Source organism: Podarcis muralis, chromosome 2, assembly GCF_964188315.1.
Source record: "Podarcis muralis chromosome 2, rPodMur119.hap1.1, whole genome shotgun sequence".
In the NCBI taxonomy this organism is placed as follows: Eukaryota; Metazoa; Chordata; class Lepidosauria; order Squamata; family Lacertidae; genus Podarcis; species Podarcis muralis.
In genome coordinates, this window is record NC_135656.1 from 91874638 (window position 1) to 91896314 (window position 21677).

General features: G+C 41.3%; 1 protein-coding gene across 5 annotated transcripts in view; it reads right to left on the minus strand.

The window, feature by feature from the left end:
• Nucleotides 1-21677, minus strand: part of LOC114590891 (contactin-4) — a 531471-nt gene that overhangs the window by 132205 nt on the left and 377589 nt on the right. For all 5 annotated transcript variants that reach the window (XM_077925018.1, XM_077925014.1, XM_077925015.1 and 2 more), the window contains one exon: nucleotides 1781-1984. In XM_077925018.1, the coding sequence (XP_077781144.1) occupies nucleotides 1781-1984 (204 nt within the window). The remainder of the gene's footprint in view (nucleotides 1-1780; nucleotides 1985-21677) is intronic.

Genomic DNA, 21677 nt, shown 5'->3' on the forward strand with positions numbered 1-21677 from the left:
GGGTAATAAAATGATATCTACCTCCTTCTGGACCAAAGCAAAATAATTACATTATTTAAAAGTTTCCAAATACTTGTGTTTTCTGTGGAAGACAGGGATGGGAAAAGATTTCTTCTGCCATAGAATGGTGTATTTTCATCAATAAATACCTTATGTGCCTTTGTTCCTAGACCTATTATAGCGGAAATAGTTCTAAACTGCATGACTAGCAGCAAAGTGATGAATTACACAGTTCAGTATATTTTACATTAAATGAGAGAGGAACATTATGAAATTTCTTTTTGTAACACTTATTCATGTAATTGGGACATTAAACGTTGATGAATTTGCCTCTTAGTGTGCTAATTTAATGATGAAATGCTCTAATGAAAATAATCTGTCATATATATTGAGATGTACTGGACATGTCAAACTCAATTTTTAAAAAAAGAGGATCCAGATGTTCCTGTCAGCCTGTTAGAACATGCATGCCTTGCAGTTTGCATTTCATTGCAACAAATGCAAACTGTGATTCGCTATTGAAAGACCGGGCCTTGCCAGTTGGCCTCTCAATACACTGGAGTGTATGAATAGTCAAGTGTAAATTGCATTTAAATATGTGAGCTACCAGAAACGGGAGAGCTGGAATATGAAAATTATAAATTGAGGTCTCGGGCTGTTCTGTGACGAGCCTAATGCAAATTTAACCTGTCTTCAACGATACTAACACTTCAGCCTCAGGGAAACCTGATCATCTTGTGCTTAAATGAATGTTGCTGATCTTCCCTGTTGAACTCAACAGTGTTTCCCAGCACATCTATAATAAACAGTAGAATACACTTCAAGTACATTTCAAGTACATTTTACATGAATGACTTCAGTAAACATGCCAGAGTAGGTGCAAAGTATGAATTCCTAAGAGAAGCGCTCATGGGTAACTGACTTCAAAATCACCACCGTAAGCAATCATTATATTAAAGCGTTATTTCCAGGGTTTCATCAGGTATGAGTCCAAGACTTCCTTCCTTTGAAATAAATGCTTTGCTTTACAGAAATGCAAGGGAAGACAGTGATTCTCTGCCACTTCCTTATGATGTCTTTATCACGGCCGGAGGCCCTTGTTTAATTAATTAATAATAATAATGTATATATTATACTGTTATTCTAGTTCATTTTCCTTTGCCAATGCCAGATGAAGTGCTAGAGCTGCTGCCGCCAACACCCATTGTCCAAGGACACCACATGGCTACTACAGAGGAGGTTACTTCCCTGCTCTCCCATTTGTCTTAAGTGATGATCCCTTTGCTTTTGAATATTACAAGTGTATTCCATTTCTTGGGTGTGATATAGAATAGCAAGTCGCTTTGGGTTGCTTTGGGCAAGATAAAATGACTAACAAATTTAATAATGAACAACAATGGCAATAACCCTTAGGTCAAAATTATCCCATTGTCCTTTCTGTTAAGTTGAGGGTGAACATATCAGATGACACAGCATCAGAGGCCAGAATAGAACTGAACTGAAGGGTTCAGCCAGCCTGCTTATATAGAGCTCCACTAGAACGCAACAGTAACCATTTTCTGTAACTATCCAATCACTGAACGTCACTTTCAATCCCTTATTTGCATATGTGGACCTGAACTATCTACAGTATCCCCCTGCTGGCCCAGGATGAGAACTTCAGTACATAACACTTTCTTTCTAAGACACCTTGGTACCTGTTATTTGGTAGAAATGCACCCATTACCTTTTTTTCCTACAAGGAAGCCAAACCCACTCAGCACTTAACAGGAAATCTTACCATCATTTCTCAAGATTAAAGGTGTAGGAGGTCCCAGCACTCTGTTGTTAGTTACAGTGTTTGTCACTACACAAGTGTAATTCCCCACATCAGATTTCTCCACTTTAGCTATGTACAAATTTCCAGTCTCCTGAGAAACAAAACGACGATTATCCTGATGCACAAAAGATGGGTATTCATTGAAGATCCAGGCATAGATCAGTTCTGAAAGGGAAAGGGGGAAAAGACTATTAATATTAATTTTTTATACAAATACTGCAAAACTATAATCTTGCTGATATAATGGAATCATAGAAATACACAGCCATTTGAAGCAGTTTCCATGAGGCCTATGGCCATGTGAATCAACTCTGAGCTAGTCAAAAAATGATCAAAACTTAGCTTAGGTGCTTGAAAAAATTTAAAGGTTTAAGACATTTAAGAACACAGGAGCCATAGATTAGACAAAGCCCAACATAATCCAGTATCTCACAATGACTAACCAGAAGCCTGCCTATAGGAAGCCCACATGCAGGGCCCAAATCCAAGAGCTCTCTCTGCATGCACTTTCCAGAGGTGTTGGCTGGGCAAGAAAATGTATCATAGATAATATGAGAATTTCCTGGATCCCAAGATCAAGGTTTGGTTCAAGTACTCTTTGGTGAGAGAACCCCAGCAGAGGTTTGAAATCACAAAACAGGCAGCAAAGTAAATTGTGAGAATATAGGCTGTTGGACCTTTAAAATATGCCCTTTTAAGTTCCTTCCAAAGTTTCCTACTTCCCCTAGCATAGAAGAAAATTAAACATTTGGAAAGTTTAAAATGGATTCCTTACAAACTCTTCAAAGGTCAGATTCATGTACTTTTCCATACAGCATTCAGAAAATACGGGCAGCCAAACATAGGTGAAAGTTCTTAAATAGTTTGTATACGGACAAAAGGAATGGCTTGCTAGAGACTATGATGATACCTCTTAAAAGCTTGCAGCTCTTTGCTCCTCTCACCCCAACAGTCAGCCAGACCCACTATTTGTGATATGGCTGAGCTCCTGCCACACCTGCACCTTCTCCTGAAATGGATGGGACACAGCTACCCCTCTCCTCCCCCAACTCACAATGAGAAGGGGAAATGGTCACAGTTTGTTCATGACTGGTTGAGTCTCTTTCTCCAGTTTGATCATCAGACCTTCATCCACCTTCCTTGTTCCCTGGTGCTCCAGAGTCTTGCTACAAGAAAGGTGAGCCTAACAGGTAGTGAAGGGATGTTCTAAAGCAGGGGTCAGCAACCTTTTTCAGCTGTGGGCTGGCCCACCGTCCCTCAGACCATGTGGTGGGCCGGACTATATTTTTTGGGGGAAATGAACGAATTCCTATCCTATGCCCCACAAATAACCCAGAGATGCCTTTTAAATAAAAGCACACATTCTACTCATGTAAAAACACGCTGATTCCCGGACCATCCATGGGCCAGATTGAGAAGGCGATTGGGCCGGATCCGGCCCCTGGGCCTCAGGTTGCCTACCCCTGGTCTATAGTATCTTTCCCCCTACTTAAGCACTGTTAATGGAGCAAGCAAGATCTCCGCATTGCAACCTACAAAGTGTGTGGTTCCAGAATACAGAACAGGTGCAGGATTAATTACAGAGACCAACCCAACAGACCACACCCACTTTTGAAAGCCAACATCTAAAACATCCACCATTTCCCTAAATACACAAATGGAAACTGTTTGCATATATACAGACATCTGTTTAGACAGCATCTATTGACTGCTTGGAAATTTGCATGATTTGGAGATAATGTGCCCAGTTCCCTGTGGTTAAAATCTCCATCTGATTCTTCTAGTGAGCTCATCTTCTTGGATTAACAAAATAAACATTATTCAAGGCCTCTCCGTGCCTCCCCCCCCCCCCCCGCCCAAATCATATACAGATTTGGTTTTATATACGCTTGAGGGCAAGAGAAAAGCAACCCTGTATAGTAAATGAAGTTGTAATCAACTGCATTATGACTAATTATATAATACTCCCAAATTTATAGAATATATTTGGAAAATATCCAACAAGGAAAACAAGAATAGTGTTTAGGTTAATTTACTACAATCTCATGAATATAAAGCGAATACCCGAACACCCTGGATAGACTCTGGAAATTAGAGAACAAGAAGATGTTGCCTCTTTATACGAGGAACACTAATTATAGTGAAAAAGTGTGCTCTTATTTTAATACTCTCTAATGAGTCATCATTGTAATTGACCTCAACTGTTGTGATGCAATTTGCGAATATACTGGGCTCAATCCAACACAATAATTTCCTGCAGGATCGACCACCATTCATCTCTCTGTGACTTGTGTGAGCCTATTATGTTCTAACGTTCCATTGTTTGCCGACATAAGATAAAGGCATGTAGATTGTTGGGCTTTTATAGTAACAAAAACCCCACAGGGCTAGAGACCCTCTTCATAGACGTGTTTGGTTTTTTTTAAAAAGGATATGATAATTATGTTTATGTGGGACTATCTAATCATTGTATTTACACATGTGCATCTAATTATGAGTAACCCCATGCTGATGTCAAGAGGATACTCAGAGTAAACAAGGTAACACTTCTCAGCAGGCTTAAATTTTCCAGAAAGTAATTAGCATTTATTTTTTGTTTTAATTTACACTTGCCAAACAATTAACTAGTTTCTCTGTAATGCAGGCAGCAGTAAGCAGCCATCCCTACTTTCCTATGCACAGGGAGGTTTTTGGTTGTTGTTTTTTAAAGCCTTCATTTATTCTCCACAGACCCTACACTTCTCATCAGAAAACAAGGAAGAATCTGGGAACACAAACATTCTCAGCAGTGCTAAAACAAGATAATTCACAAGCACGTTTCACATGCTTCCCCTGCCGTAAAGGGGAGCTATTCTACTATGGCACAATGCCATGCAGCAGAGGAGCTCCTTTGAAATCTGTGACCACATCAGTAGGGTCAAACACATGCCCCTTACCAATGAAACTGGCCTGCTACTGGGATGGAGAGTGATTGCTATGTAGGGCCTATGCACCTGGTTCTACATAGGCATTTTTTATTCTTCACACATGTACTCCTTCAGTTTTGGGACACACTGCACTGAAATACAACCGATAAGAGGCAGGGCATTTGGAGGTCGTCACATTCTGCTTCTGAAATTCAAAGTTGAGGCATGGCATTGGCACCACAGTAAACAGAGCGCAAGATACTTGAGGGAGTGGATTTACATGTTCACACTGAGAGCATCCCCCATGTGCAGCATAGTGAGTCACTGCCGATCATTGTGCTTTATCACCTCTCATCTACATTTCTGTTTTAGAGTTTTTATCAAGATGATAAAACAAGATCTGCTGTAATGGTGACTCAGCGCACGGTGACTGATGCAGGAGGTGATAAGTGCACACACCATATGGATTAACGTTGCAAGAACTTCCTCATGGGAACGCTTAGTTTAAGGGTGTTCTTTTAAAAAGAATTGGGGTGGCCATCAATGCTGTCGATTAGAGCAAATCATTCTAAATCCGATGTGACAATCTGGAATTATTAAAAGAATGTGACTCAAAAGCTAACATGGTCACTTTGTGAATAGTGTCGGTCTAACTGAAATTTTATAAATGGTTTTCTTTTGCCTCTGCTATCACAACACTGAACTTTTTTAAAAAAATAAATAAATAAACTGAACCAACCAAGTATCCAGTCCTATTCATTTCTAAATCATTAGTTTTTAAAATATAGTATCTTTAAAAGCATTAGCCCAAAATATTTTCCTCAGTACTGTATAATCTGTACGGAACAAGGGTACCAAAATGATGGCTATTTATATTATTCTATCCATCTACAGGAATACAGAAACATATAAGTTATGACTGAAAGCAGTAACAGCAGCATGTAAATATATGCTGCAAAATACTCATTTTGATTTCCTTAGAGATTCCCATGTGCTATTTGTGTCTGTTCAAACTTGACGGATTTCTTCTGATAAGGCTTCACATGCTAATTGCTCTGGAAGTGACAGGCAGTTCCTGTCCCATAGGCAATTTGTAACAACTGAGTAAACAGACACTTAAAATACAGCATGAAATGGCTTTTGGCTAGTCTGGCGAGCAACTGAAATACTATTAGAACTTATAACAACAAGGTGGCTGCCAGCGCTGAGGATGCAAGCACAGCAGCAAAGCAATTTATGGCTTTTCAGATAGACAGCGCCAGATGTGAAGTAAAATTTCATGAAAAAATATGGGAATATTAGCCTAATAGAGTGTGTGTGTGTGTGTGTGTGTGTGTGTAGCAGAAAGGGTGCTTGTTGAAAGTAGCTGTCTCATTCATGAGAGAGCATTTGTGTATCTTCACAATAACTAGATTAGTTATTCACTCATACAATGTAGCATTCTTGTCATCTATCTGTTAATTTTCCTTACCCTAATCTTTGAACATTTAAGCGGTATGTATATTTAACTAATCCTTCCTTCTGTGTTTTGGAACTCAAATTCTACATGCAAAACTATAATAATTCTGGGGAAGAGCCAAGGCTCACTGCTAGACTGTACCCTTCCATTTACAATATCCCTGGTTCAATCCCTGTAGCCTATAGTTCAATTACTAACAGGTAAACTTCTGGTCTATGGGTCTAATTAGGGCTCCCCATTTTGTCTGTGATATGGTTTGATCCAAACCACACCTACCTGGCAATCAACTAACAATAAATGATATCAGACACAGGACAGGTAAACTTATGGGGCCAAACGGAAAAGGAAGAATCAGGAGCACACTTTGCATTCACTCCATATTCTTCCTTTCAAGCTGCTGGTACAAAACTAGCATTTTTTAAAAAAATTAATGGTGCAATATTCAAAATGTATCAAATTACAGGTTGGTTCAAGAAATGTGTGCAAAAGAATAAGGGAAGAATCAGAAGCATACTTAGAGTGAGCTCATAAGTGTCTTCCTTTGAAGTTGAATGACCTGGTGTCATGTGATTAACAGGTGGGCAGCATTGTTTGGATTAGCCCACCAACTCCTGAGCTTAAGGAATGCAACAAGGTGTGGTATGCAACAAGGATAATGAAACCTGCTTAGCCTCAAGATCACTAGGTGACCTTGGGCAGATCATCATTTGCCAAACTGACTTGATATAGGGCATTTGTCTGTTCTTGGTGGGGTTGCACTCTCTCTGAAAGAACAGGCTCATAGTTTGGAGGTGCTCCTGGATACATCTTTTGTCACTTCAGGCTCAAGTAGCCTCTGTGACTAGGAATGCCTTTGGTGGCTCCCACAACTATGGCTATTCTTGAATGGGGATAGCCTGGTCACAGTGTTTTATGCACTGGTAACCTCAAGACCTGATTACTCTAATGTGATTTATGTGGGTTCATTCTTGGTCCAGATGGTGCAAAAGGCTGCAGCTAGGCTGGTGGTGGGGTCAGATTACTGTCAGCACATAACACCAGAGGCTAAAGGTTTGCACAGGCTGCCCATACATTACTGGGCCAAGTTGAAGGTTCTTGTATTAACTGACCTCTTGGACCCAGGATACATTAAAGCCAGCCTGATCACTTATATCTCTGCTCGATCATTAAGGTATTCAAGGGAGTCATCGTTGGTGGTCCTCCATGGCTTGCATCCTCCCCAAATCTGCTCTGGAGGTTGGGGTGAACTCCTAGAACAGAATTAAGGATGGGGAGGAAGGAAAGGGGGCAAAAGTCCCACTGTGCAAGTAGTAATCCTTGCACAGACAAGAACCTGACATAGTGCTATGCTGAATGAAACCCAAATACTGTAACTTCTTTTTTCAGCTGTTCACTATCATAGACTTTGCCTAGTGTTTAAACACAAGTACCTGCTTAACACCTGAATTTTAATCTGATTACTATTCTAGTTAGTTCTCTACTGTCCCATTAATATTTAAATTATCACTTTAACAGTTAATGGGCTGTTTCTCCCTGAACATTGTAGCTGCATGAACCTCCTTCACGGAGCTGCGTAAGCACAACTTTTCTTCTGTTCACAAGAGCTCCTTCCATTCACAGAACAATGCTGGATCCCACCTGATAAAATCATGTGGGCAGACTAGAATTTTTCACACACATGCTGAATGCAGCATGTACTCTTGTGTATGGACATTTCACCGACCAAAGGGAATTGGTTTGCCCTAGATACCTCATTGTGAGTCTTGCTTTACATGCCCTGGGTACTCCGCTAAGCTTCCTGTAACACGAAAAAAGGAAAGCAGATTTTGTCAAAGAGTTAAACTCTTTGTGCACAAGGTCACAAGGTATTAAAACCTGCTCTAAAGCTCTGGGGCGACAAAGCAGAGATGACACGGATATGAAACATGTTAAATTCCCTAATGAACCTCAGGCTCTCTGAGGGAAACCTGAACTATCCAAGCATTTGAAATCTGGCGAAGAGGAAAGATGGTGACAATGCTATGGATGAAACGAAATACAACTCTACAGATTCCTTTGGTGAAGGGCAGTAGCTCAATAACAGAGCATCTGCTTTGCAAGGAGAGTTCTCCAGGTTCCATAGCTGCCACCTCCAGATAGGGCTGGTGAATACTTCCAGTCTGAAACCCAGGAGAGCCAGTGCAGACAATACTGACAATACAGACAATACTGAATTAGACAGACCATTGATCTGACTCAGGCACCATGCACACTGGCAGTCAGACCAGCTTGGGATCCAGCGGATCCTGAGCTGGTTCAGTCCCCCCACCCCCTTACCCTTGGAATACCTCCTTTTGGAGCTTTTCTACTTGGTCCTGCCAGTGCAGATCCCAGCAGCAGGGCTCCTACCACCCCACTCATTCAGCCACTGGTGGTAGGCTGACTAAGCCGGGAGAGCTGGACAGAGGGACACCTCAACCTAATATCACCACCCGACCTCACCCCACAACCTGGAATATGAGGGGCTTGGATTGCTCTGTAAAACAGGCCACTAAGTAAAATCACATTCTCCGTTAAAAACAAAATGAAAGAAAGATGTTTACAATGACTGTCTAAACCACAACAAGGAGGGGGGCAGTTGTATTTGCCAATGGAGGAAGTTTCACAATTGTGGGGCCACCACTGAAAAGACCTCACTTGTCTATTGCATCTACCAAACTAAATTCCCTTCCAGACAAGTCCACGAGAAGCCCCTCTGCAGCTAATTACACTTATCTGGCAAGTCCATAGGCACAGGCTTTAAATAATTTTGTCCCACACCATTTAAGACATGGCTCGGGAAACTTTTTCAGTCTAAGACTCAGGTTACATCTGAGCTTCCTTGCAATCAAGAGGCCTGATGCTCAAGGGGGATTAGAATCATATAGATTTAATACACACACACACACACACACACACACACACACACACGTGTGCGTGTGTGCGTGCGCGCATGTATGCAATGATATTCTAAAGGACCACTTTAAGGACTGACACTATTAAATAAATTAAAGATTTCTCTCTTATCTTTGCTTCTTCCCTTTGAGTCTAACTTTCTCACTGGGCAACCGCTCCTTTTTATAAATCTTATACCCAAACATGGTACAAAGACAGGTATAGATTTGGTTGGCTGTAGCAACTTAGATTTCATCATTTTTAAAATTAAAAGATGAAAATCTGCATTCAGTTGAATGTAGGGCCTCTGAATATACTCCTCAAACAGTAACTGCAGCGTATTTCTGCATAAATTGAAGTTTCTATTTTAAAGAAAGTAAATCTGAATTCTGAAACAACTGGTTTCACTTGTGACGTGCAATGAATGGAGAAGGAAATATCTAACCTAAGGTATAATTTTAAATAGATGGTTTGTCACAGTAATGTTCTCAGATACTTGTGAGTCTCTTATATTATTTTACTATTCTTTCTTAGCAAAACTAGTTCATACATTGGGCTGGTACTCAGCTATATTTTCCTCAGAATAGATCGGCTGAAATTAATTAACATTACTAAGCTACGTCTACTCTGAGTAAAACTTAGTTGAATACCACCTGTGTACTCTTTCCCCACCATTTTATAACATGTAGTAAAATAACACATTTTCCATAAAACTAAGCAAATTTAAAAGGACTGTGATGATATGAAAAGCTATTAAAACACCATGATTAAATTCACTATAAAGCTAAATGGAAGACTCAAAATGTAAAAATTAATACCACCAACAAAAATGGGACATTCATAACTTTTATTAAAAATGGAATATTGCAATATGCAATTCTGGGTTTTACAAGGTCTCTTGAAGCAAAAAAGATAAATCAGCTCATTAATAACACCTTCAATCTGTAGTTTATCATCCCTCAGTATTTTACCCCCAGTGAGTGGGGGAAAAATGATACCCTCTTAAACTGAGAAAGTTTTAGCTTTATAAAATATGAAATGTTAAGATGAAGCATAGAAAAACCATAGATGTAAATCAGTCAACCCTATTCTGTACCTGCCAATCATCAGTCTTGAATAATGCCTGATTGCCTTAAGTGTGCAGAGGCTACTTTTTCTCCTTTCTCCCTTTGTCTATAATACAAAAGGAATTTGTTCTGCAATGCCAGGTCCTAGAAGGCCCAGTGCTGTTGAAATATTTTATTAATTTATGATATGAATAACCATGGACTGAAAAAAGATAAATAGCCTCTCACAGATTTGTTCTAAGAACCAGGTTGGGAGGTTTGTTCCATATCAACCAACCATATATGGGCTTCCCCAAGGAGTACAGATGGTTGCAGCTTCAAAACCGTACTGACAACACAGCAACTTCTGTTTATGGAATACATAAAAAAAGCCAGCCTATTGTACAGGGTATTGTACGCACAAGGACTAGATATCAACCTGTACTGAGGGTTTGAGACCCAACAGCTACCCTCACCTAGTTTAGCTGGCAAGTCAAAGTTGTTCCCAGGGTGTGGCTGCTGTGACATGCTAACAGCTTCTAGGAGCCACAGGTGAGAGCTAAGTGCAGGTGGGGACCAAGGGTGACAAACTATCCCAGAAGGAGCATAACGTGTCTCCTACCAGAAGTACTACCCCTCCTCTTAACTCCCACAATAAGAAAAATATTTGCGCTCCAGGGATGGTGCAGATAATGAACAGTGGGAGGATCCAAGTTCCCACCCAATCCACCACAACTTGCCTCTTTTCACACCCTGCCACTGCCAGAGCTTTCGGCCACTGTAACAAGGATGCCATTGGTATCACAACGGATAGGAGAGCCCACTAGATTAGACAAGTCTATTATTTGGGCGTATGGCAACAGAGGGACTCCATGTCACTAAGTTGCCACTCATGGAGTCCTCTCTTATACTTCATAGCCATTGTGATGGCAAAACTAAGTCTCAGCACACACCTTTCTTTTGGAGATAAACTGAAATGTTTGATTTAAAGGATCAACTTCCCCTTCACTAGCTCTGTTAAATTCTGCTTCTTCGGACCTCCCCAGCTTCACAGTACTTGGAGAGCAGATGGAGTTTTGACAGGTATTTAAAGCTATATACTCCAACAGCTTCTTGGGAGGTGTGCTTCACTTAAATCAGCATGGATGGAAAATAAGGTCTACATAAAGGATTCCTTGTAGACACTCCAGATGGAGGCATGGGAAAGAAGACTGGTTATAAGGTATTCATTTTCTTCTCTCATATTATCTATTATTAATGGAATAGAAGCAGATTTTGCAAGTTTCCTTTGCTCACTATGGATGAAGGAGCAAGGGCACAAGTAAATTTATGGAGTTGCTGGTTATCTTTACCTTCCAATGATTTTCCTGAAATGGAGGGGGAAGAATTCATAGCTAAAACGTCAGTGTTTTGTTACAACATTTCCTTCCAGTGTTTAGTGTCCTAGATTAATAGTCCGGGGAGGGGGGCCCACTTGTCCCACCTCCCCAAGTTAACACTGTTGTTGCTCTTGTTTGCTTTAAGCAACATAATTGTTTTGATTACAGTTGATAAGAGTGTAACTCTCTTTGTGTAGACAGATATGCGCAGCACCTCTATTGCTGTGCACCATAGGCAGTGGACATATAACAGCATTTGCCCTGATTAAGTGATGATTTCTACACTGTAGGAACCACATAAAAATGCATTACTGCTATCCACATTACAAAACACATGGCAGGTTGTGATAGAGCACCATACACTGTGCAGCAGGCTGTCAGGACAATGCCTCAAGGAGGCCAAATCGAGCAGACCAGTGCTAGATTTATATTCAAATCTTCCAGCCATGGAGAATGGAAGACAGTCTCTTAGCACTGTACTTAACGCATCTACGTGTAAATTTCCATAGTAATTTCCATGGAGACTTACCTAACAAACTAAAAGGAGCTGGTATTTTGCCTGCATTCCCTAGCAGCAACGGGACATATTGTATACATTCTAGACAGCTTTCATAGCATTCACTTTCCCCCCCTCTCTGTCAAGTGCTGCTATTCTTCACTTTTATATCCTTACACCACAATCCATTTTGTTAGAGTATTAAAAAAGAGAGAGAGAGAGAGAAAGAAGTGACAAGGGGCCCAAAGCACAATGAAATAACTATCTGTCAACTTTCAGGCATTTGCAAAAAAAAAAAAAAAAGGTCTACGAAACTACATCCTCCCAAATAGTCCCACTAAAGTCCTAGATTGCACCAAGTTACACCATCAAAATCATTACAACAGCATATAAAACAAGGGTAGGCATAGATCTCTGGGCGATCTGCAGTAGAATGGCAATGGCTTCTGACTACCAGGTTTTTATAGCAGCAGCAACAACATAATGACTCACCACGCAAATTATACTTGGGGAATAACTGAGCTGGGATATAAGGGTTCGTGAGATCCCTAAGGTAGCTTGGATCTAAGTCAGGGCTTTGTAAATGAATACAAGGACCCTGGAACTTCGCTAAACTTAGGGTTTCGGCAGGTATTTATGGGAGAAGACAATCTTCCAGGTAACCTGGCCCCAAGCTGTTTCGGAAGTGGCCACGTATCTGTTCAGAAATTCAAGCAGCATGATCATGTCTAAAGATGCAATTCTAAAAATACCACATTTTTCTGTGTATAAGACTAGGTTTCCCCCCTAAAAAAATAATATCAAAAATTAGGGGGAGTCTTATACACGGATGCACCCCCCATTTTCTTAAATCTGAGTCCCCCAAAATAGGGGGCATCTTATACATGGGGGCGTCTTATAGATGGAAAAATATGGTAATTACTTGGGAGTAAGTCACATTGGGCACTTCTAAGCATTCCTGTGTGCATAAGTCCCACTGAACACAATATGATGTATTTCCAAGTAAGCGTGTAAAGGATTGGGTTGCGATTCACGAGCAGACACAAACAAAATAATTATGTTATTGTTGTTTGGAAACAGTGACTTGCAGGTGATCTGTGTCTGCATGTATCCCAACAATGACACAGAACAATGTAAGTGTGAGTCAGGCCAATGGAAAGAAACAGGGGAGGACTGGCCTTCCAACATCTCAAGCTCTGAATGTGAAAGGGCAGACCACAAATTGAATTGAATATTGGCAGTCTTGTCCGCATATTGCACTGGAAACCCATCACATAGGGCATTAGATGTCTCCGGGTGAAGACATTCTAAAGTGTGGTGGAAGTGGTTTGAAGAAGACAAGGTGGCCGCATTCCAAAGCTCAGGTGTAATGTGTGTTCAAATCACTTCCACAGTACTTTATAATGGCTGTCTGTCTACATCCTTTGTCTCTAGACAGAGACTGGCAGGATCCACTAGGATATTCATCAGCCAGAAAAAGCTTCACTAGATGACAGATGAGGCGGCAGCAAAAAATAAGGATTTCATTGGCACAACTGCTGCCAGGGCAAAATATTTTAGGAACACTTTATGTGGTGACTGGTCAGCTTTGATGGAAATGCCTTGGTTAGTGCTTCTGCCCTGTAAACTGAAGCATTTTAGCTGTGATCAATGTAGTTCAGAAAGCATCTTTTCCTGTTTATCTGCAGTCTGGATAGCTACTTTTCAGCTGAGGGATGCAGTTCTCTAGACTCCTGAGAGCCCCACAGTTTCCTCATCTTCATCTCTCTTGTGGATATTATGGTGGGAGTGCATAATAACTTAAATTATTCATTATGTATAATATTTGCTGTGATCTTGCTTAGCTCATTTCTTTCTTCACAAATCAGGCAAGAGCTGTTCCCGGCGTCTAAAAACTTTTCTTTTAAACAAAAAATTAATGCTCTTAAATATACAATAAATAATTTAGCGGAACAAACTGAATTCGCCAAACTACTCGACTTGTCTTTCTCCTTCATGGAATATGACATGGGGCACGAGAAGCCCATGGAAGTTGCTTCTCATTTTTTCTTTCTTAGGGAGGATATTGAAAGGGAAGTGCAAATCATCATCATCAAAATTACATTCACAGAAGAATAGCTTCATGTGCTAAAAAGTAATTACATTTGTAGAAATACTTCTCTCCCTGTTTCCAAATATCCGGAAACAATGCTCAATTAGATAGACTTTAAGACATTGAGCTATACAGGGACTTCCTATGCATGAGCCTGTGTGGTTGGGATAACTTTTAAATAAACCAGCTACATGGGTGGGTTTTTATAGCATGCCACTTCCCATCAGCCTCAACTGTAGAATTGGAAGGGACCCTGTGAGTCATCTAGTCCAACCCCTTGCAATGCAGGAATCTGAACTAAAACATCTATGACAGGTGGCCAATCCCACTTCTGCTTAAATGAGGGAGAGTCCGCCACCTTCTGAGGGAGTCCATTCCACAGTCAAACAGCATAATAATCAGAACTGCAGTACAATAATTTCCGAAGCGCCACAGGCCCTGCTAGCAGGAATTTGTGTTTGCATTAAAAAACAAACCCAAAACCTGACTACTCACATGTTTTTAAGGTCCTTCAAGCTCCCCCCCCACCCCATTTGTCCATTTATTTTTTTAAAAATAAACTTCTACTGGTATACTTCGTCCACACTTACTCTGAGATGCTTACCTCAGAGTGCTGGCCATAGGACATTCAGGCCCTTAGCCTTGCCCATAAAAGGTCAGCTGACTTTGGCCTCCCCAAAGCTGATGCCGTCTATTCTATGAATTGCAACCTGCAACAGCTTATCACACGACAGTGCTTAACCTATAAATTAAACCTAACAAATATTGCTAAAGATTATGATGACCTATAATATTAATCACATTACCCACTCCTCATGCCAGACATTATAGGCTTGCATCAATGAATGCGAGAGAAGTGCACTCTCTACTAATTAATTCTTTTTTTTAAATAAAGGCACCGCCATTGTATTTTGGACCACTGTGGGGTGGCACATTGAAATCAGCTGTCTCTCCACTCTCTCCAAGCCTCCTCTATCTTTAAAACTGTTAAAGATTTGACAGCTGTTCAATAATTGCCCCAGCTTATCTCCTACAAACAGGTTCCCTTCCCAGTCAATTGCTAGCTATCATAGTTGCTATAGCAACTGTAAACATTAATGATTACCCCAACATGCTATTGGGAATTTCAGCACATTTTTAACTTAAATTGCCTTAGGGGAGAAAAATCAGCCGCAGCTCCTATCTATGACAGGAGGAGATACTGCAAGACTGAAACCCCACTGTTTCTATATTTATGGCAGCTAAACCCAAACCTGTCTCAGGGGTGTCAGAAGGAAGCAGCCAGATGAGTTTGGTTTGAATCAAGTACGTACGAATTCTGTTAGTTATGGAAAACAAAAGGTGATTTGCTGCCCATAATAGAACAATTAGAAGACTGTGGGAGTTGGCATGGGATTGTGGCTAAGAGACAGCGCTGTGAATTTTAAGGCCCTTCATTCAAACTTTGCCCCTGTTTGTGATCTCACTAGGTGGCGTTAGGGAGGCCACACACACACACACACCCCGGCCACAAAGGTTGTGTGATAAGATGTGTGCGGAATGTTTTTAGGCATTGTGTAAATGCTAAGTATTTTCATTAGAAGTGCAGTGCTGTTAATCAAAGGAGACAGAGGTGACACCTTGGGTCCAACACTGGAAGGGCTGAGTGCTGCAATGCGCACCTGTGACATAACACGCGTCAGGTGTGGCACACGCACAAATGCAAAGCTGGGAGCAGGCCAAGAGCCTAGCCCAGCCCACCGAGCCTGGCGGCAGACTGGGTGAGCCTCCTGCCAGCCAGGCTGCAGCATGGCTGAGGCTGTCATTGCCAGAGTGGAGCTGCAGCAGCAGTGAAGGGGGAATCAGCAGTGGCAACAGAGAGCTGCAGCAGGGCTCTCTGGCCATGAGAGGGCTGGCCGCTTGAAGAGCCACAGCCACTTCTGCAGAGGGCCTTGTGGAAGCAGCGAAGAGAGGTAGAGGCAGTGGTAGTGGCAGCAGGGTGGCGTGGGCAGCGCTTCACTTAGTGCTCAGCCTCCTCTGCCCACTCAATATTTGGGGGGAGAGGCTGAGCTCCCTGTTAAAACAATATAAAGAAGATTCCTCAGCACATAGTAGTTGGTGCCTATGAAAGGAGATATTCTACCACTGAGCTCTAGCCCTGCATTCCATCAATTCAAAAGCACAAAGTACAAGTAGATAAATAGGTACCGCTCCAGTGGGAAGGTAACGGCGTTTCTGTGCACTGCTCTAGTTTGCCAGAAGAGGCTTAGTCATGCTGGCCACATGACCCGGAAGCTGTACGCCGGCTCCCTCGGCCAGTAAAGCGAGATGAGCGCCGCAACCCCAGAGTTGTCCGCGACTGGACCTAGCAGTCAAGGGTCCCTTTACTTTTACCTTTATTTAACATTATAAGCATATTAGATATATCATTCTAAAACGTATGCATTATGAACATTAAAAGTAGGACATTATCAAAACCCTTCCTTAACGTTAAAAACCATAACAAAAAAAATTCCTTCCAGTAGCACCTTAAAGACCAACTAAGTTAGTTCTAGGTATGAGCTTTCGTGTGCATGCACACTTCTTCAGATACCTGAAGAAGTGTATCTGAAGAAGTGTGTCTGAAGAAGGTATCTGAAGAAGTGTGCATGCACACGAAAGCTCATACCTAGAACTAACTTAGTTGGTCTTTAAGGTGCTACTGGAAGGAATTTTTTTTGTTTTGACTATGGCAGACCAACACGGCTACCCATCTGTTAAAAACCATGAGTGTAGATCCGCCCTATGTTGCAAGCAAAGCCAAAGGAGCGAGAACTTCATGGTGCTGCTAGAGTGGTATAGAGGAGCAGGGGGTCTCATAGGAGGCTGCCTGGGGGTAGATGTGGAGGATTGTAGGGCAGATTATGTGAAGGAGAAAAGAGAGGAAGGGAGTGGTGTTTCTGAGCTGCCATTAAAAGAAAAAGGCTGTTGTCACGCTTAAGGACTTTATTTCCAACTATATCCCCTCTACCTCTGTTGGGGTCGCAGCATTAATTTCTTCCCAAATTCCCATGAGCACCCATAAGTATTGCACTTGGTATATACAAATCAGGTGAGGCTGCAAGCCTAAACACACTGACAAGGGAATAAATTCCATTGGACACAGTGGGACTTGCTTCCAATGAGACATGCCTAGGGATTGTAACGTCAGCCACTGGCTTCCTATGAATGAGTCGCCTTTTACTCTCACGTTTGATAGTAATACAGTGGTACCTTGAGTTACAAACGCCTCAGGTTACAAACACTTCAGGTTACAACTCTGTTAACCTGGAAGAGTTACCTTGAGTTGAGAACTTTGCCCCAGGATGAGAACAGAAATCGTGTGCCGGCGGCGCAGTGGCAGCAAGAGGCCCCATTAGCGAAAGCACGCCTCTAGTTAAGAACAGTTTCAGGTTAAGAACGGACCTCTGGAATGAATTAAGTGCATAACTAGAGGTACCACTGTAATGCTCAAGCCATGCAAACTGGTTGGAACTAAAAAATCTCAGGAGCTGCAAAAGACATTTGAAACTGACTGGTGATTCTTGGACCACACTTGCTAAGAGCATGCTATCAGACCTGGGCAGATGCAAGCGGGCAGAGGAAGAATCGGCCCAATGGCTGAGACTAAGACAGGCCGCAACTTTACTGGAGCAATGCTGCATCAACTAAGAACAGTGTGGAGGAACTGGTTTTAATCCAGGGGTTCCCAAATTGTGGCCCGTGGACCACCAGTGGTCCGTGAGATTCATTCAGCTGGTCTGCTGCCAGGTTGTGGATTTGTGGTTGAAGACGGGAGATGGCACATCCATCCCATTAAATATTCATATTAATTTTTAATTGTTTTTTTATTGCTTCTGTTACTTCTTACATTGCATTTTATTGTCTTGCTATCTGAATTTTATGGAGTTACAATTGCTTACAACAGGCAGAAAAAAATCAATAAGTGGACTGCTAAGACCCTTGGCAATTTTCAAGTGGGCAGTCCTTGGGGAACAAAGTTCTAATCCTTTCCTCAGCATGTTTAGGGAAGCTTTTAATGTTTGACAGACAACTGTATTTTAATATTTTGTTGGAAGCCGCCCAGCAAGATGGGTGGGGTATAAATATATTATTATTATTATTATTATTATTATTATTATTATTATTATTATCATCATCATCATCATTAATAATAATAATAATAATAATAATTTCCAAAGAGCTGTTCAGGGAAAGGAGCATGGCAATCAAACCACAAGGTCTGTGCAGGTTCTTGAGTTTTGATCCTGAGCTATACTTCAACTGGTAGCCAGCTGTCCCTTTTGTGAGACAAGGTTTGCCTACAAGCTGCCTAAAACATTGCTTCTTGGACCCTAGCTTCACAGAACCACTTTTGAGACAGGGGCTGACTTTGGTCTTTCAAATTTCAGAGACGCACTGTGTGAGGCCAAAATTTGGTGCCCTCTCGCCTTTTGCTTTCCATTTTGCTCAATTCACTACAGCGTAGCTGTGACACCCCGAGGTGCCCCCTAGGCTTGGTATCCAGTGTGATGGAACAAGTTGTTCTGCCTTAAATCGACCTCTATTTGAGCCCCTCCAACCTCATTAGAGTCTTGCTTTTTCGTATCTGGTGCCTACTCTCAATATGTTGGTGGAATCCTTTGCTTTCTCAGTGGTCCTTCAGATAAATGATGAACAATTGTGCAATGCCAAGTTGAACCAAATTGAAGCAAGACTTGTAAGCCACATCCACAAGAAGGAATAACTGAGGAAAAGTGAAAATAACATATCAGTCTGAAATCCAGCTTTTGGGGTAATTTGTGGGGGGTTTTTTAAAGGAAATGTTAGCTATAAAATCAACATCAGGACTTCAAATGTTAGTTTTGTTCACCTTGTCATTAAAAATATGATTTTTTAAATAACATGAATCATAGATATTGCACTCTGGCCTAATACCGACTCTATTTTCTTTTCTTTATGTTGATACGACAGCGTTGCCTAATCATTCCGAATTTATACATAACTTTCTCTACATGCACAAAGTATATTATGCCATCAATTTTCAGGTCATTCAGCACTTCTGATTTCATTGGGAAGTTCTCCTCTAAACAAAAATATCCCAGGCTGACACCATCCAAGGAGCAGCATTGACAGGTTTCGAAAAACTACTCAACTCAACTGCAAAGCTGAGATAAGGTACCTCAGTGGCAGATCTTGTCAGCAGAAAAGAAAAAAGGAGATGTGACAGCAAAAAGACAGCAAAGAACAAAATGTTGCTGTTAATTACTTGATAGTTACACATGTCACAGTGGAACTGGTTCCACCCTTTAAAATGCCCATATTCTATGATATAATTTAAGAGTTAGTTACAATAGCAGTGTTTTATTTTCATTTTAATATGCATTTCATACTGAGATTGGGACATAGACTTAATCCACCTGCTTGCTTTTTTGTTTAATAGTCCAAGCCGTTAGCCTAAAAGCCTTCTTTTATGTTTGCTTCTACAAAACTAAGAGACCTCGTGTTTGTTTGGAAACATATTTCAATGTGACCCAGCTAATCCTTTAATACCATGCTTTTACTACACTTTGATCAGCCTTTCGCTACACCTAAAAGAGATTAGATCAAACTGGTGTGTGCTTTTTAAAGTAATGTTTCTGAACGTCCCTTCTGAAGTGCATGAAGATTATGTAGTTAGCTCTTAAGGACAGAATGTCATCGAAGCTTGGATGTCCCTTTGAGGTATAACAGAGTATGAATAAACATTTAGTGCTCCTGTCTGTGACCATGCCATTACTATTATATAATATAGTGTTCACTGGAACTGAACACTACACAACAGATTTTTTTTTTAAGAAGTGAGATATTATACAAGGTTCATTATCAATTGATAATGTGCATTCAAGTCTCAAAATGAAACATTAGCTAAAAAGGAAGAACAGAAATCTAATTAGACAGTACAGTGGTACCTCGGGTTAAGTACTTAATTCGTTCCGGAGGTCCGTTCTTAACCTGAAACTGTTCTTAACCTGAAGCACCACTTTAGCTAATGGGGCCTCCTCCTGCTGCCGTACCGCTGGAGCACGATTTCTGTTCTCATCCTGAAGCAAAGTTCTTAACCTGAAGCACTATTTCTGGGTTAGCGGAATCTGTAACTTGAAGTGTATGTAACCTGAAGCGTATGTAACCTGAGGTAAAGGTAAAGGTACCCCTGCCTGTATGGGCCAGTCTTGCCAGACTCTAGGGTTGTGCACCCATATCACTCTATAGGCCGGGGGCCAGCGCTGTCCGAAGACACTTCCAGGTCACGTGGCCAGCGTAACAAGCTGCATCTGGCGAGCCAGCGCAGCACACGGAACGCCGTTTACCTTCCCGCTGGTAAGTGGTCCCTATTTATCTACTTGCACCTGGGGGTGCTTTCGAACTGCTAGGTTGGCAGGCGCTGGGACCAAACGACGGGAGTGCACCCCGCCGCAGGGATTCGAACCGCCGACCATGCGATCGGCAAGTCCTAGGCGCTGAGGTTTTACCCACAGCGCCACCCGCTGGTGGTACAGTGGTACAGAGGTACCACTGTATCTGATTTCAATTAAGCCATGCGATGTACAAAATCTGAGAAATGAATGGTAATAATAATAATACCCCGCCCATCTGGCTGAGTTTCCCCAGCCACTCTGGGCGGCTCCCAATCGAGTGTTAAAAACAATACAGCATTAAATATTAAAAACTTCCCTAAACTACAAAATGCTGCAGATAGAACAAGGAAAAAGCTTCTTGAAAGATGTTTTTGCAGCATCTGACACATATAAGTTTTGGGAGGGAGAAAGGAGGGACATGATGTGTTATTAGTTATAAAGCTCCCACTTCAGTTTAATTTTCCTGAAATACCGTCTTTGCAGGTAGTTAAGCAGTAGTTAAATTTCCAAGAAGAAAAATATAGGTTCTGCATGATGCGGGAGCTCATGCCTTAATTTTTTTATTTTATTTCTTTTGCATGCCACAAACTGTCAATCAGGAAAGCAACATAATTAACGGCATATTCCACATACTTTAAATATTCCCAGGGTCTCTGCAGAGTGAGGATAATATTAAAATTCCGTTTCCATGAATGGAGCATGAGTTACGGATGCCAGATGTCTTTCCCCTGACTGTCTGTCATGTGGCAGTCCAACTGGCATCTAAAGGTAGAATAGTAGGCGTTTGCTGGGAAGCTTGCAGTTTTCAAAGATTTAGTCAGTTATTAATGGGGAAAGTCTCTGGGTACTTAATGCACACGTGTCAGAGTTTCAAACTTTAGTGCAAATCCCTAGGGAAAGCCACAGTGACAGATGTGTTCCAAGACAGAATTGCAAGTGGGCTAAGCAGTCAGATGGAGATCATTAGTCAGTGTGACAAGTTACACCTCTTGAGTGATTAAATGGTAACAACCACCAGTAAAAATATGTAAGTTATATACATTTTGGTTAGCACAGCATGCATTTTCATATATATATGTATGTATGTTATATGCAAAGTTAGAGGAAAATTGTAAGAAAGAATATTAGGTAGAATTGCTTAACCATCTCTGCTGCATAAATAGGTGCTATAA